General features: G+C 44.7%; 1 protein-coding gene across 1 annotated transcript in view; it reads left to right on the top strand.

The window, feature by feature from the left end:
- The first annotated feature begins 10,354 nt into the window (after positions 1-10,354).
- Positions 10,355-16,928, top strand: part of clcn4 (chloride channel, voltage-sensitive 4) — a 33,819-nt gene continuing 27,245 nt past the window's right edge. The window contains exon 1 of the mRNA XM_078560493.1: positions 10,355-10,498. Coding sequence (XP_078416619.1) covers positions 10,355-10,498 — 144 coding nt within the window. The remainder of the gene's footprint in view (positions 10,499-16,928) is intronic.

Genomic DNA, 16,928 nt, shown 5'->3' with positions numbered 1-16,928 from the left:
GGGTCTAAGTTTTGAAATTTGCTCCCTAAATCTCTCCATCTCTCCATTCTCCTTTTAAGATGCTCTGTAAAACCTACCTCATCACCTATCCTAATATCTCTTTATATGGCACTGTGCTCCTGTGAAGCACCTGTAGAGCTTTTTTACTATGTTCAAAGTATCTGAACACAAGCTATTGTTCTTGTTAAACAGCAGGTTTAAAATGGTGAGGTTTTTAAATAGCACTGTTCACCTCATAATCATTTGCCTCAGAGAGGCAAAAATATGTTTATTGGAAGAAAGGTTTCGCCACCGTCTTTGTATGAATGAATTTCTGGCCAACGTTTATAAAATACTCCACTAATTTGGTGCTCAAGGGTTCATAGTTTTCAGGCAAGTTGTGGTGGGCTGTAGTAGGATCAACCCAATTTGTTTTGGAACGAGAACGTTTGATAGAATCTGGTCTAAACTGCCTGTTTGAGATCAGATGGCGATGAATATAATTGCTGTTCATAGCCTGACAGTACTGGATACAGACAGAGGGAAATGAATACCAGGAGATAATTTTCAGGAAGATCTTACCAGCAATGTGAATGAACTCTTGCTTGTCTGGTTGTGATTGGGTGGTGGCAGGCTGAAAATTGAAGTGCTTTGAAGCACTTCCTACATTTGCTCGGAACCTTCTGGAGAGGTGGCCTGGCCCTGGCCCTGGCCTGAAGCAAGAGAGAGGAGCCTTAGTCCAAATATTTAAATCAGATTCCTATAATGTTGATAAGAGCCTAACGCTATTTTCACTAGAGGGAAAAAAATTAATGTAGCACGCAGTCCCAGACCTGCCACGTGGTACTAGATGGTACAAGCATGAATCTTCAACTTAAAGCACGACTAAAAGGGGCACTCACCTGCAAATTGTTCACACGTTTTCCCTTTTCATTTTACTGAATTTCGTCTTCTGTCTCATAACCTTCAGGAAACCCAAGGCTTAGTATTGAGTCATATTGGCTAGCTTACTTTAATTGGAGCATAACATGCACCAGATTAGGGCACTCAAAGAGATGCAGTTGGGACCCTGAAGAACTTGCACATGAGGAGGGTTGCTCACCAGATGCCCAGTGTCAGTTGCTTCTAGCTTACAGAGGGACATTCTATCAGGAGGTTACATTCCAGAAAGCATTTCCTCCAGAAAGCATGTGATAGATCTATGCAGGAAGATCTGTCACATCCTCTCCCACCTGGCTGTGCATTGCCTGTGGCCTTCAAAGTAACTGTGGGTCCTCTCCAGGCCCATCACAATCATCAGTCTGAAGCCCATGCTCGGAAGAAAGATGTCACTGTCATCCTGTTTGCTAAGACCATTGTCTTTATTACATTCCCCATGGACAGCAGCTGGAAAGTGTTGTAGGTTTTGCTGCCATAGCAGGCTTCACCCTAGATCAGGCACTGATTGGCTGCACCCATGTAGCCAACAGGGCGTCTCCCAATGAACCAACAGCATGAATAGAAAAACTCACCAATGAAAGTTCAGATAATAAAAACAAAAAGCTAAAAGCTACTGCAGATGCTGGAAATCCAAAACAAAAACAGAATTTCCTGGAAAAACTCAGCAGGTCTGGCAGCATCGGTGGAGAAGAAATCAGTTAACGTTTCGGGTCTTCATGACCCTTCGGCAGAACTGAGTATAGTTAGGAGAAAAGTGAAATATAAGCTGGTCTAAGGTGGGGGGGGCGGGGGGAGAGAGAAGTTGAGGGTGGGGTGATTGTGGAGATAAGCAAGCAGTGATAGGAGCAGATAATCAAAAGATGTCACAGACAAAAGGATCAAAGAGGTGTTGAAGGTGGTGATATTGTGTGAGAAAAGTGCTAATTAAGAATGGAAGACAGGATACTCAAGGTACAGCTCTAGTGGGGGTGGGGTGGAGAGACTAACAAAGTTTTAGTTTTAGATTTAAAAATAATGGAAATAGGTGGGAAAAGAAGAATCTATATAAATTATTGAAAAAAAAGGGAGGGGGGAGAAACGGGGTGGGGATGGGGGGAGGGGGAGTTTCAGATCTAAAGTTGTTGAATTCAATATTCAACCCGGAAGGCTGTAAAGTGCCTAGTCGGAAGATGAGGTGCTGTTCCTCCAGTTTGCATTGCGTTCAGATAATGGTGAACCAATTTCATAGCGATGGACAAACAGTGCGAACAGGATGAAAATAGTCATGTACAAGAGAGTGGCTCCATGTGCCATGTGTAAGCAGCCACAGAGAGGTGCAATGCTTTGCTGCTTGAGCCTGTTGAGAGGGGAATGTGTGATTGGAATGAGACAGAGAGATGGTGCAGTGTTCCCTTCTGATTGGTAGAGATGCATGTGGAGCAGGGGAGAGAGGAAGAGCAGTGGCCAGAATCAACATGGAGGAATGGAGATAGGAAGACATTGTTCTCACCTTGCTGTTCGGATCAGGTGGAAGTAGTTCCGGCACTGAGCCCAAGTCCTGGGAGATGGCGTTGAGAGTGTTGACATTGTCCTCCACCTTGCTCCAGGGGCTGCACCAGCTGCTTCAGAGGCTTCAAGAAGCTCTTGATTCCCAGCTAAAATTCATAGGCTACCGTCTGGACTAATTTGAACAGAAAACCTTGAGAACATTGCTGGAAGATACTTGAATCTGTTGAGCTCTGTCAAGGCCATACTTTGGCCAAAATATTGCAATCTGCTTTTATCAAACATAAAAAAAGTTGCACATTTTTACCCAATAACAGACTTTTTCAAACTTGACATTGAAATATTTCCAGTATCTTCTGACATTTGCCCTATTTACACTTCAGCCTTGGCTCAGTGGGTTGCACTCTAGTCTCTTGAGTCAGAAAGTTGAAGGTTCAAGTCTCACCCAGAGCTTGGTTGACACTTTGAGGAAGCGCTGCACTGTCAGAAGCGCTGACTTTCAAATAAAGTGTAAACGGAAGCTGCGCCTGTCCTCTCAGGTGGACATAAAGGATCCCGTGGGACTTTTTTTTTTGAAGAAGAGAAGTGGGACAGTTGAAAAGTCTGGAAAGAAAAAGCCAACATCAGTAAGGTTGGCCATGAAGCCAGATTGTTGTAAAAACTCAACTGGTTTACAGACATCCTTTAGGCCAGCGGGGCTCCATCCCTACCCTGGTTGGGCCTAGGTGATTCTAGCCCCTGCACTAACCTCACTCTGAATTCATTGTGTCAGACTGCCGCACCATCACCTTCTCGAGGTCAGGTAGGAATGGGCAATAAATGCCAGCCTTGCCAACAATGCCCACATGCCCAGAATTAATGAAAAGGAAAGAAGAGTCAATTACCAATAGAGTTTTCTAAGCTGGTTTGGTGTACCATCTGGAGGCCACTTACAGAATGGTATAAGTAGAGGTCTGGGAGTCAGTAATTTTCCCACAGAAACTAACTACTGTGTGCTCAAGAGGGATTTAAGAGAGAATGTCTCGGTTTTAAAAAAGAGGGAATTTAAATAATCTTTTTAAAGTTTTGAGATGTGAAACCCCTGGTAACTTTCTCAAATTTGAGTTCCCGGACACTATTGTAGAAATCCAACATTGAAGAATGCATTTCCTCACTGGGGCTGTTCCCTAAGGTTTAATGTACTCATTCTAAATTCTCCTGGGGATGCTATTTTTTCCTAATGCAAGAATTAACCATTTGTTTTTAAACGAGTTAACAGAAAAAGTTGTAGTAATTATAGTTTTGGTAAACGTAGGACTGTAGCTTTAAGAATAATCCTGTGTTGTAAGATCACATGATCTGTGTAAGCCAATGAGTTAGCAGCATGGGGAACCTCAAGGGAGGAGTTTTTCGTTGGTTATAGAGTTAGATGCACACGTGTAGTTGTTGCTGCTGTCTTGTAAATAAAGTTCAATGTTTCCACCAAGAAAAGTTACCTGGAATATCAACTCTATAACAAACTGGCGACGAGGATAAATCAGATCCGGTACTGTTCCTTGCCCAGTGATTGTGAGTATCTAAGATAATTAAAAAGAAAGGAAGATATACTCATCTGAGATGCCACAGTTTGGCAGAATCGATCCCTTTGAGCCAGCCACAGACAACTGGTCTCAATATATAGAACGTCTTGCGTTTCACTGTCAAGCAAATTAAATCACGGGGGAGGAAAAGAGGAGAGTGATTCTCCTGAGTATTTATGGGTGCAAAACCTACAGTTTAATGCGAAGCTTGACAGTCCCAGTGCCCCAGATTGGAAGACTGTCAGTGAATTAGTCGACCTCGTTAAGGGACATTTTCAACCCAAGCCCTCAGTCACAATGCAGAGGTTCAGGTTCAATTCACAGAATGGAGCCCCAGGGGAGACCATTGCTACCTACGTGGCGAAATTAAAACAACTAACGGAATACTGTGATTTCGGTGAAACCCTGAATGACATGCTCAGGGGTGGTTTAGTCTGTGGCGTGCAGGATGATGCTATTCAGTGAAGATTGCTGGCTGAAGTGGATCTTGATTTTAAGAAAGCGTTAGAAATAGCACTTGTGATAGAAAGCGCTGTAAGGGATTCACAAGCGATTCAAGGTGCGCAAAATGGCGCCATTATCCTAGTTGGGTGGGAACAGTCAGCCAAAAGTGACGTGCAAAGACGGGACTCTGTCACAAAGCAGGACACAGCCCCTGCTAACCAAAAACTTAGAGGAAACAGCTTAGCAGCAAAGTCGAAAACTAATTTTTATCAATGTAGAAACAATCACACTCCTAACGATTGGCAATTTAAAAAAATAGAATGTTATTTTTGTCACAAAAGTGAACCCATATTGAAACATTGCAAGGTGAGATTTAAACAGGATTCCAGTCAATAAACAAACTCTAATGAAGTATATAGTGTGGAAGAGCCAGAAACAACCAATTCTGACATTTATTCCTTATTCAACATGAAACTTGGGAAGACAGAGCCAATCACTGTCACATTGCAAGTGAATGGTAAATCCTTAAAAATGGAAGTCGACACAGGTGCTTCTACCACTGTAATAGGAGAACACACTTTTAGATATTTAAATAAAGGTGCTCAACAATTAAATTTGGAACAAACATCTACCAAGTTGAAAACGTACACAGGCGAAGAAATCCAGGTAAAAGGTATCACCAGGGTAATTGTTCATCATAGACACCAAATAGCACATCTACCAGTGATAGTATTAGAAAGAAGAGGACCAAGCCTTCTAGGTCGAAATTGGTTGAGGGAAATTAACCGTGATTGGCCGGTGAGATTTCAAAAGGAAGCAGGAAGAGTTCCTGAGTTGGAAAAGGAACAAGACAAGGTGCTTCAGAAAGAGCCTGGAGAGTCCAAGGACCACAACTGGATGAAAAAGGAATGTGTAGCTATTCAGCAACCTGAGGAAATGAAGACTGTCTTAAACAATGACATGGAAGAACAGCAGAAGAAACTCAAGTAGACTCTGCTGAATGACAGGATTGAAGATGAAGCAAGTGAGCTTCGCAAAGAAAAGGAAAACCTGTTGAAAGACCTTCACACACGACAAGGATCCCTCAGGTCAAAGTTTGTACCTCTGGAAAATTACAAAGAGACGCAGGAGGAATTTAACTTCACTCTGAACAAACTGAAGAACCAGTTGGCAGAGAAGATGCAGCAACGTTCAGTATTCCAGGAGGAAGCCCACAGATACAAGAAGGGGTCAGAAGAGCTGAAGAATCAGCTGAATGAAGCTAAAGAGGCTTTGAAAGTAAAAGTTGTAGAACTTTCCAAGATGCGAGTAGATAATGAAGTCATGGGTAGCTCAAATACTGAACTAAAACCAGTTGAGATTTCACCTGAGAGAAGTCTGGCTGACAGTGAAGTCAAAAACAGAGGCAGTGGCTAAATTCTGTGGTAGAAAGAAGAAGACACGTAGGAAGAGGATGCAGAATTACTGATGAGGCACTGACTTCAAATAAGACTAAGGCTGATATTTCCCAATTTGGTGGGGAGGGTGGAGAAAAGTCAAGGGAACCAAAAGGCGACTCATGATTTGCATAGTCATGAGCAACAAGTTAATGTTGGAGAAGCAGTATATGTAAGGAGCTTCGGTGGAGGACCGAAGTGGTTACCTGGTAAAGTAAGCTGTGTGGCCGAACTGTACCATGTGGAAGTGGAGGGTTGGATCACCCATAAGCAAGCGGATCATTTAAGAAGCAGGGAGATACTCCAACAAAATGATGTTCCACCTGTAACCATTGCTGAACCTGTGGTTCCTGTTGAAGTTTCTCAGCCAGGGATAGACATGCCCGATGTCTCTGTCGGACTGGAAGAGGCTGAACTGCCTGTGCCTAATGAGGTACCTGATGTTGAATGTGGTTCCTGCCAAAGAATCTGAAGTTGTGGAGCTGCGACGTTCCACACGGATCAGGAAACCACCTGAAAGACTGAACTTGTAAATTTCATGACCTGTGTAAATATTGTAACGTCACGAGATAAATATCCTTGTAAATACAAAATGTACAGAAAAGTTAAAGGGGGAGGAATGTAGTAATTATAGTTTTGATCAAAGTAGGACTGTAGCTTTAAGAATAATCCTGTGTTGTAAGATCACATGATCTGTGTAAACCAATGAGTTAGCAGCATGGGGAATCTCTAGGAGAGAGTTCTTCTTTAGTTATAGAGTTTGATGCACACTTGTGGTGGCTGCTGCTGCCTTGTAAATAAAGTTCAATGTTTCCACCAAGAAAAGTTGCCTGAAAAATCAACTCTATAAAAGAAGTGTTTAAAAATGCCATGCACAGGAATTTAGGAGGTGTGTTTGTATGGGAATAGTGCTAGTTGGAAAATAAACCTCTTTGCGCCTGGTGTATGGATACTGTGATTTGGGAAGTAGTAAACTGTGCTACTGCCTCTGCTGCAGTTTGATCAACTTGTAAACTTTGTTTGGCTAAGACAATTTTCCCAGGTTGCATTAGACAGAAGACATTGTTTATAGGAGAGGGCAGGAAACAGAAACCATGATCTTATTGGCTGGCAGAACAGGTGCCGGAGACACGTAGTCCACTCTGCTCCCATTTCTTATGCACTTTACGTTAAATCTTTTGGGCAAGGCTGTGATAAAAATAAACACACAGTGCCTTCAACCATCTAGGCCCTGAGCTCTGTAATTCTCTTCATCACCTTCTCTGCCTCTCCACATCTCTCTCCATGAAGACACTCTCTAAATCTACCTCAGACCAAACTTTTGGCTACCTCTCGTAATGTCTCCTTGGGCTTGGGTGTTAATCTTTGTTTTGATTTTGTTCCTATTGTGATGAAACTCAAATACCTACCTTAATCTGAAGTTGGAGGTCGGGAACTCCGGTTCCCGATGAGCCTCAGGCCTTGTGCTCATGCGTCGGCCGGGAAATGGCTGAAGCTGCGCAGTTTGTTGATTTTTACCTTCCTCAGGCCGGAACCGGTCTTGTGTGCCTGTGCAGAAGCAAGGAAGGGCAAACAGTGTGAAAGGCAGGTCAGATGACCCTGAGCTGGAGCCCCGTTATCAAGTAGGTGTCTCAGGGACCAGGATACAGGAGGGGGACAGGGAGAAGGTCCCAGATGGGAGTACCAGGTAAGGGACAAAAACAGGGACCAGGAATAGGTTCTGTTAAGTTGAGCTAAAAGAAAGGGGTAGAGGAATAGGCTCTGAGTTAAAGAATGGGCTGCAGTGAGTAGACTTGAAGTGAAGTGGGCTTGAGAGAAGCCCTGAAGATCTGAGGAGGCAGCCTTAGACCCAAGCGAAAAGCCTTTGTGTCAATCTCGTGGTGATGCCTCACTGGTTTATGTGTCTGTAGCGTTATTGCTGGGGTAAAGGAATATTGGGAATTTGAATCATCATCTTGTGTTTGTATTGAGATCTTTCCAACTGTTTTGTCTAGTGTAATGTAGTTCACTTTTCTTGTTTTCATAAATACTTTATTCTTTGTATTGAGCAGGACCCCTGTGAATCTGTTCAGTAATTTACCTCCATGTTTTCTAAGAAAAAGTTAGGACCTCAGAAGCTCGGTTTCACTCTGGGATCCAACCTGTCCAGAATTAACAGCAATTGGGATTGTGACACTATGAAGTGCCTTGTGCACTTGGCAAATGTAAAGAGTCTAAAAGCTGTATGTGCAGAGGTGCTATCTGATCAATTGATCGGCAGGCTTTTTGGGTGTGTCTTGGAAAACACGAGTGAATTTCTTTTGTTTTCATTTTAGAAACACATATGGAACGTTTTTGTCAGTAATCTAGTGGGGCAAGTTCCCCACTGATTGTAGATTAGATTCTCCGTGCTCTCTTCCATTAGCTATCATCGCAAGCCAGGTGAAGACATCGGCCTGGGTACTATGGGGCACTGTGGTCCCCGACTGCATGACTAAAACGTCAGCAGTGAACCCACCCACCATAGTGATGGCTGCCCCTCAGCAATTTAATGCTGGAAGCAGTGTTACTGGCCTTAAAGTGAGACTTCCGCCCCTATCTCAGGAGGAAGTCCTGCCTTAGAGAGCTTCCAGCCAACTGGTTGGCCAGCAGCTCTGTAGTCTCACCAGTGCCAAGCAAGAGTGGCAGCCACTGCTGGAACTACAGGCAGCCCTGACAAATAGGAGCCCAGACTTGAGCTAAGTCTGGGGTATTGCCAGGGCCTGGTCCTGGTGAGGGGGCTTGGGGACATGGGGGATCAAGTTTGAGATGCCGGGGGGTGGTAGGTGTAGGGTAAGGGGGCAAATGATGACTTTGAGGTAGGGGCACAGGGGACCCACAAAGAAGGTTCTCCCCTCTCCCCCTCACCTTGCCCAATGGACATAGGGGCCTTCCCGCTGACCAGCACTGTTCATTGCTGGACTTCCAGCTGGCCTCTTCCTTTGTAGCATAGCTGAGACTGAAAATGCTTGATAATCCTTTCAATGATTTTGACTTGGATATAAAGGCTTCAGGGGGAAAAAATCACCTGTGAAGATTTTATTGCATTGTAAACTAAAACAGTTGTGTGAAGATGAGGATTGTTGACATCGAAGGTGGAAACCCTTTCAGCTGACATCCTCCAGTCTCAGCAACGGTTACAGCACAGGCTGCAGAGTGAAACTCGGACCCGACTGACAGGCCTAAGTCTGATGGTACCCAAGGACAGGTGGAAAGGACTGGTGTGATGAACTCCTTTGCCCGTAGAGACTCCTCAGGCCTTGTTAGAATAAATGAGCTGTGGGGGTTGGGGGGGGGGTGGACAATCAGACTCGACGATGCAGGTCACAGGCCTGGGCCCTTTGAATTTCAGCCAGTTTAACTTCGAGCCGCTCATAGGTAAATCAAGGTGGGGAGGGGGTAGAAGCAAATGGGATGGGGAGGGGGTGACAGTGGTCAACAATAGAAATATGGAGGCATAAAGAGCACTGCAGCTCCTACCTGCTGCATATTAAGGTAAGTTAAAAGTAAAGGTAAAACACCACCTAGTGAGTATACAGTTACAACACTGTGTACAGAGTATACGGTTCCATTAGCTTACTGAGTATACAACAACAATGGGCTGGATTTTCCGGCTCCCCGGGACGGGTTGGCAGGCGGGGGTGCTGTAAAATTGGGCGCCATGCCATGGATGCCATCCTTGGCACCTCCCTGTCTGCCCCCCCCATAGCGGCTTTACCAGTGGCGGGGTGGGGCAGGTGGGCAGTCCACCAGCCTGTGGGTCAGTTGAGGCCTAGTAGTGATACTTAATGGCCACGTAAGGGCCTCACACTGTTGCCGCTGGGATTTTACCTGGTGATGAGAGACGCTCATACCAAGGGTGCAGCCTTGGCTTCACTGGTCTGGCTGGTGGCCAATGAAAGAGGTGAGCCTGCTTTATTGGCTCTCTGTATCTGCCGGAGGCCCCCACCCCAAGGTCTTCCCACCCCTGTGATTCCCCTCCTCCCCTGGCCTGTCCACCTTCGCTGGTGGCCTTCCAGCTTGGCCCCAACAAGACTCTGGACTTACCCTGCATCATGCTTCCCTCGGGGTCTCGCTGCAGTCCCAGCTGTGACCAGAGAGCTGATTGGCCAGCAACTCTCAGCGGCAGGACTTCCTCTGCCGTGAGGGTGGCATGGGGGTGGGGTGGGAGGAGTGGTGAGCCGGCAAAATGGGAGCAGGCCTACCCCCAACGTTAACACCAGGGCTGAGTCATCCTGCCTTTCCCATTATAACCAAACCAATAACTTTCATTTATATAGCGCCACTTTATCCCAAATGCTTCACAGAAGTGTTATCAAACAGCAGTGTTAGAATACCATTGCACTGTGCAGTATTGCAAATATACTCTGTAGACCATGCATTAACAGCATTAACTATTGTAACAGATTTTGAGTTGCTGTCCAAACATTTTCTTTACATTGAAATACATTCTTCCTTGTATAATTTGTTTTTGCCTTTTTGACAGCATCTGGTATGGCAACACGAAGTGAGATGAATGGCTCAGGGAATTTAATGGACTTCCTGGATGAATCAGTCCCAGAGGTTGGAATGTACGAGGACTTCCACACAATCGACTGGTTAAGAGAAAAGTCCCGTGATACCGACAGACATAGAAAGGTATATTTTTAATTATTTTACTTAGTCACTCATGGCAAGGCCAGCATTGAATGCCCATTTCTAATTGCTCTCCAGAGGGTGGTGGTGAGCTGCCTTCTTCAACACTGCAGCCTGTATAGTAAAGGTACAAAGGTACTCCCACAGCACTGTTACAATTTTGATCCAGCAACGATTGAACATAAATGCTCCATTTAAAAAGAGTTCATAACAGAGTGTGCACTTTTTCCATGTGCAGGCGAGTGTTAGTTGAAACTGAAGCCTAGTAAGCAGATCTGCTGGGCAAGCCTTCCTGCAGTGCCATGGTGAGGAACCTCCCACTTAATACACTGCCAGGGTGGGAACGTAGAGAAATAGATGACAATACATCCAATGTGAGGTGAGGTGCCCTTGACATCAAGACAGCATTTGATCGAGTGTGGCATCAAGGAGTCTAGTAAAATTGAGGTCAGCGGGAATCAGGGGGGAAACTCTCCACTGGTTGGAGTCAGTCGAGCACAAAGGAAGGTGGTTCTGGTTTTTGGAGGTCAATCATCACAACCCCTCAATCATTGGAGGATTTCCTCAGGGTAGTGTCCTAGGCCCAACCAACTTCAGCTGCTTCATCAATGACCTTCTCTCCATCGTAAGGTCAGAAGTGGGAATGCTTGTTGGCAATTAAACAATGTTCAGCACCATTCACAACTCCTGTGATACTGAAGCAGTCCAGGACAAGACCAGGACAATATTCTGACTTGGACTGATAAGTGGCAATTAACATTCACAGCCAGACAATAATCATCTCCAACAAGAGAGAATCTAACCACCTTTCCCTTGACTTTAAACAACATTGCCATTGCTGGATCCCCAACCATCAACATTCTGGGGGTTATCATTGAGTAGAAATGGAACTGGACCGGTCATATAAATACTGCGGCTACAAGAGCAGGTCAGAGGCTGGGAATTCTGCAGAGTGTAACTCACCTCCTGACTCCCCAAAGTCTGTCCGCCATCTGTCTCCACTTGCTTGGATGAGATCAGCCCTAACAACACTCAAGAAGATCAACACCATCCAGGACAAAGGAGCCTGCTTGACTGACACCCCAACTACCACCTTAAACATTCACTGCCCCCACCACCGACACACAGTAGCAGCAGTGTGCACCATCTACAAGATGCATTGCAGCATCTCGCCAGGGCTCTTTCAACAGCACCTTCCAAAACCGTGACCTCTACCACCTAGAAGGACAAGGGTAGCAGACAGATGGGAACACCACCATCTGCAAGTTCTCCTCCAAGCCACTCACCACCCTGACTTGGAAATATATCACCGTTCCTTCACTGTCACTGGATCAAAATCCTCAAACTCCCTCCCTAACAGCACTGTGGGCGCACCTACACCACCACATGGACTGCAGCGGTTCAAGAAGGCAGCTCACCACCACCTTCTCAAGGGCAATTAGGGATGGACAATATATGCTGACCTTGAATGATGCTCACCTCCTTTGAATGAATTAAATGAAAAGTTGCCATCAAAGCTGCCAGCAGAGGCCCCAGCATGGTTGGTGCCACTTTGTATTCATGGAGCATTCATTCCATGTTGGACAAAATGCTCACCATGTTCCATTGAAGCCCCAAGGTAAGTTGAAGCAGGACTTTACAATGCTCTGAGCCATCATGCCCAAGCTTGCTGGCACAATCATTCAGCATTTTTCAGCTTTATAGCTAAGACTTAAGCACATAGCATGTATCGCCTCAGCCACCTCTTCCCATTAGTGATGGAGGAGTTGTCTGGAGGACTGCACGCACCAGGGCCTCCACAGTGGTATCAGTGAAACTACTCTCTGCAGCTAGAGACACCTCCCCGTTAAGAGGTGCTGACTGCCTTGTTCTAAACTCTCTGAAAGAGCTAACTGGAGATTGAGGGATCAAAGGTTTGGAAGTGCTAAACCCTCTTCCAAAGCCATCGTAACTCTGAATATGTGAAGTGAAGTATTTGCACAACATTTAAATACATCAGATGGAGTTCAACCATTGCCTGATTGAAATAGAACACAAGTACATTAAGAGAATTAAAATGTTACATTTAGATCTTCAAACATATCAATGGTAGGGAGTGTTCAACTGATGGACATGCTCAAAGCCCAGGCAGCCAATAATTTGTATCTTCACATATGTCCTGGATGAATTTTATGTGCCTGCAGTTTTGGAAAAGGTCTGTTTTTAGTTGGGAAGTGAATCCAATATCAGAACGAGATCTGATATTGACAGTAACTCGAGATATTTGTATACTTGAGGGAGATATGGAGATATGAGATTCTGGCTCTGTGGTACGCAACTTTATAGCATATGAGAGCAACAGTCTGGATAAGCCATAATTTACAGAGCCATGTTAAAGATAAGATGTTTGCAAGAGTTAGGAGCTACGTAGCATTCGTATAAAATGATAATCCAGGCATCTCCTTTTATAGCTATTCCAATAAATCTGATTTAGTTCCGTACCGTAAATAGGGTTGTCATGTCCTGACCGTCCATAATGGGCTCACTGTTATCTTGTTTATTTGTGTGTGTTAGCCATGACTCAGTGATAGCACTCTTACCTCTGAGTCAGAGGGTAGGGGGTTCAAGTTCCTCTCCAAGCACTTGAGCACCTAATCCAGGCTAACACTCCAGTGTAGTACTGAGGGAGTGCTGCACTGTCAGAGGTGTTATCCTTTGGATGAGACATTAAACCTAGGCCCCATCTGTTAACTGGATCCATGCCAGTTGAAACAATGTAATTAAGAAGACATTGACACAATCTGCCCCCCTCAGCGATCCCATGGCTCTACGCGAACTTCTGACCAATATTTACACCTCAACCATCACAAAGATTGTTATCTGGTCATTTACCACATTGCTGCTTGTGGAACATTGCTATGTGCAAATTCGCTGCTGTGTTTCCTGCATTACAATAGTGATTACACTTCAAAAAAAACTATTTCATTAGCTGCAAAGCTCTTTGGGACTTTCTGAGGTCAGGGAAGGTGCTAAATAAATGCAAGCCTTTCTTCTGATTTTTTTCTGATAAACGACCTTCTGTATTGCTGTCCAGTTAGCTTTACTGGGTGGAATTTTTCCAGGCAAGGGGAGGTGCAGTTTTCATATGAGGCACTTAAATCTTCACGTCAGTCATTAAGTTTTGTTTTAACCAGGGATTCGGGCTCTATCAGCCAACAAGCAGATTTCCCAACCTGTGAGCAACTCCCCAGCGTGGCCGAGGTGATTGCACTGAGACGTGTGCTTCTCCAGTGGAACTGACGGGATGGGAAATCTTTGATCGTTGAAACTGAGGAGCTGCCCCCATGTCCCGGTGAGATGCTCCTGCACATAGCACTCCTTCCCAGGGAGCGCTGTCACTGACGGATGATTGCTATCTCCTTGGAAATCAATTTACCTGTCTTGTACTTTACTCACCTTCAGCTACACTTTCCTGCTGCCAGCCTTCACCACAGAATGGCAGCAGATTATGCAGCTCTACCTTGTACCCCTGGTAGAGGAACGAGAGAAGTAGTAAAACCAACACCAGCAGTGCCACTAGCCCCTTCCTCTCAGCTTCATGCCACTCCACAGAGCAGAAGGATTGGACACTGAGATGCAGCTAAAAGGAGACCCTCAACACGGGGTCTACAGACAGAGGATCAGCCCTCCTGGCATGTCTGACCATTAGTGCCTCAGGAAGCTCAGACTTTCACAGCAGGTTCTGCTACTGATCTCTGCAACCTCCTGGAACAAGACTTCCTTTCCAGTGGACCTGGTGGGCATGCATGCCAATGGCTGTGAAGGTGGCTGTCACTGGAGGGCTACCACCGACCCCCAGGGGCCTCTGGGTCTTTTGCTGTTCCCTGAGGCTTTTTTGCTGTCTTCTCTTGTAAGGAAAGCATGCAGAGAGATGTGAATGTTTGTAATAGTTTGTGTGGAGAGGAGGGAAGGACAGCGTTTGTGGAGGGTGACTCTTGAGGCATGGGTGTGAGAGGGCAATAGGATGAGAGTGAGTGTGAGTCTTGGCTGTTCAGATGGGAAGGTGAGATGCCTGCAGGGAGAGGAATGTGTGGAGCTGCAAGCTGTGTTCACCTGAGGAGTGCTGCGAAAGTCAGTGTGAAGGTTGGCACCTGAATAAGCTACGCCATTCACCTTTCCTGTCCTCCCAAAGTCCAAAATCCTCTTGGTGCACTGTCTGCAGGTTAGAGACCACAGCACATTCTGTGCCCTTGCTACCCTCAGTCTTGTTCCAAGTGGTATTCAACATGGAGGAGTACTAATTCATCAGAGGTACGTGGTAATCAGCAGGAGGTTGCCTTGCCCATATTTGACCTGAAGCCATGAGACTTCATGGGGCCTGGAGTCAATTTAAGGACTCCCTGACAACACTCCTGATGGTATACCACTGTGCTGCCACATCTGCTGGGTCTGTCCTGCTGGTGGGACAGGACATACCAGGGATGGTGATGGAGGTGACTGGGACATTGACTGTAAGATATGATTCGGTGAGTGTGACTGTATCAGGCTGTTGCTTGACTATTCTGTGGGATAGCTCTCCCAATCTTGGCACAAGACCCAGATGTTTGTAAGGAGGACTCTGCAGTGTTGACTGGGCACGGAGTGCCATTGTTGTTTCCTTTGCCCAGGTCAGTGTTTGGTGGTCCGTCCGATTTCATTCCTTTTCAACTTTTCTGTAGCGGTTTGACACAGCTGAGTGACTTGCTGGGTCATCTCAGGGTCAACCGCATTGTGTGCTTGTCACTGATAGGCTAGACTGGGTAAGGAAGGCAGAATTCCACCCCTGAAAGACATTAATGCACAGGATGGTTTTTACAACAATCTTATAGTCTCACGGTCACCATTTACTGAGGCTAGCTTTTTGATTCCAGATTTATTAAATTTATATTTAAATTCCACCAGCTGCTGTGGTGAGATTGTAACCCATGTCCCCAAGCACCAGGCCTGGGCCTCTGGATTACTAGTCCAGTGACATTACCATTACATCACTGTCCACCTCTACAGAGAGCTGGCATGGACTCAATGGACTGAATGGCCTCCTTCTGTGCCTTTATGACTCCATCTGTAAAGTAACATTTTAGATTTTAACCTAATTCACACAACAGAATTCTGATAGGGTCAGTTCATGCATTCCTTTTATACCCCGTTTAGTTTTACTTTCTATTAGAGTTGTTAGAAAGTTAAATGGGAGGGGTATGAAATAAAGGAGGTGTAAAATGGTGCGGTGTTGTTAAACCAGCAACTGATCTGATCCCAGTCAGTTTTCTGCCAGGCCAGTTTGATTAAAACTGTCCTTCCCCCTTTTAGTGTGAAATCCCCTTTGAAAGAAGCACTTTGTTTGATAATGAACAAAAGTGTTTTATTTTCATTTTCACTGTGTTGGTTAATGAGTTAAACAAAAGCTGAATTTTTAAAATTGCCATGGGCATAAAAGTAACATTTTCTCCGCAATCTCACAGTCATATTATGAATGTAGGATCACTGTGAATATAAGGATATTCCCCATAGCCATTCTGTAAACATAAATCTATCATCTGCAAATGAAACTCTTCCTCTCCCGAATGTAAATCTACTAAATCGACATCCTGAGAATATAAATCAGCTATTCCTCAAGGATGATATATTACCAATGTATTCATCATCCTGTCTTCCTGCTGGTATTGTGAATATAAATTTCCTATTCCAGAAGGATAATATAAGTCATCCCTCATTTGGTGTGTTGTGATGAGAATTTCCCTATTTTTTCCCCCAAGGTTTCTACTATTAATGTAAATTCACCACTCTACACGAGCAAACGATGAATGTGAATTAATTATGCCTCCCAATTGTACTACCAATACTAATGCACAGTGATTACATGAAGGCAAATCCATTGTTTCTTGTGGATACACTGTTTGGAACAAAGTCAATGTTTTAAATGGATGAAAACACACAAATTCTCACAATTGCTCTATGACTATAATACTCCTATTTCCCATGTATACATTGTTTAATGTCAAAGGCGCAATGCTCAGCTGAAGATTGCAACCATGACAACATTGGAAAGAATCTCCATTTTAAGGAAAAGGAGAGTTTGAGGGAATACTGATGGTTCTAAGTGTAAGAGTATCAATATGATCAATATCACATATCAATATGTGAAGCTCAACGCAAGCTGGAGGAACAGCACCTCATCTTCTGACTAGGCACTCTACAGTCTTCCGGACTTAATATTGAGTTCAACAATTTCAGATCATGAACTCTCTCCTCCATCCCCACCCCCTTTCCGATCCCCCTTTTTCCAATAATTTATAATTTTTTTTACACACTATATTTTTCTTCTCCCTCCTATTTTTAAATTTATTTCGATCTATTGTTTCATCTCCACCTTTTAGCCCATTTCAATCCCTTCCCCCCACCCCACCCATACTAGGGC

The sequence above is a fragment of the Cetorhinus maximus genome, chromosome 16 (assembly GCF_964194155.1).
Source record: "Cetorhinus maximus chromosome 16, sCetMax3.hap1.1, whole genome shotgun sequence".
In the NCBI taxonomy this organism is placed as follows: Eukaryota; Metazoa; Chordata; class Chondrichthyes; order Lamniformes; family Cetorhinidae; genus Cetorhinus; species Cetorhinus maximus.
This window is presented reverse-complemented; position numbering and strand designations above follow the sequence as displayed.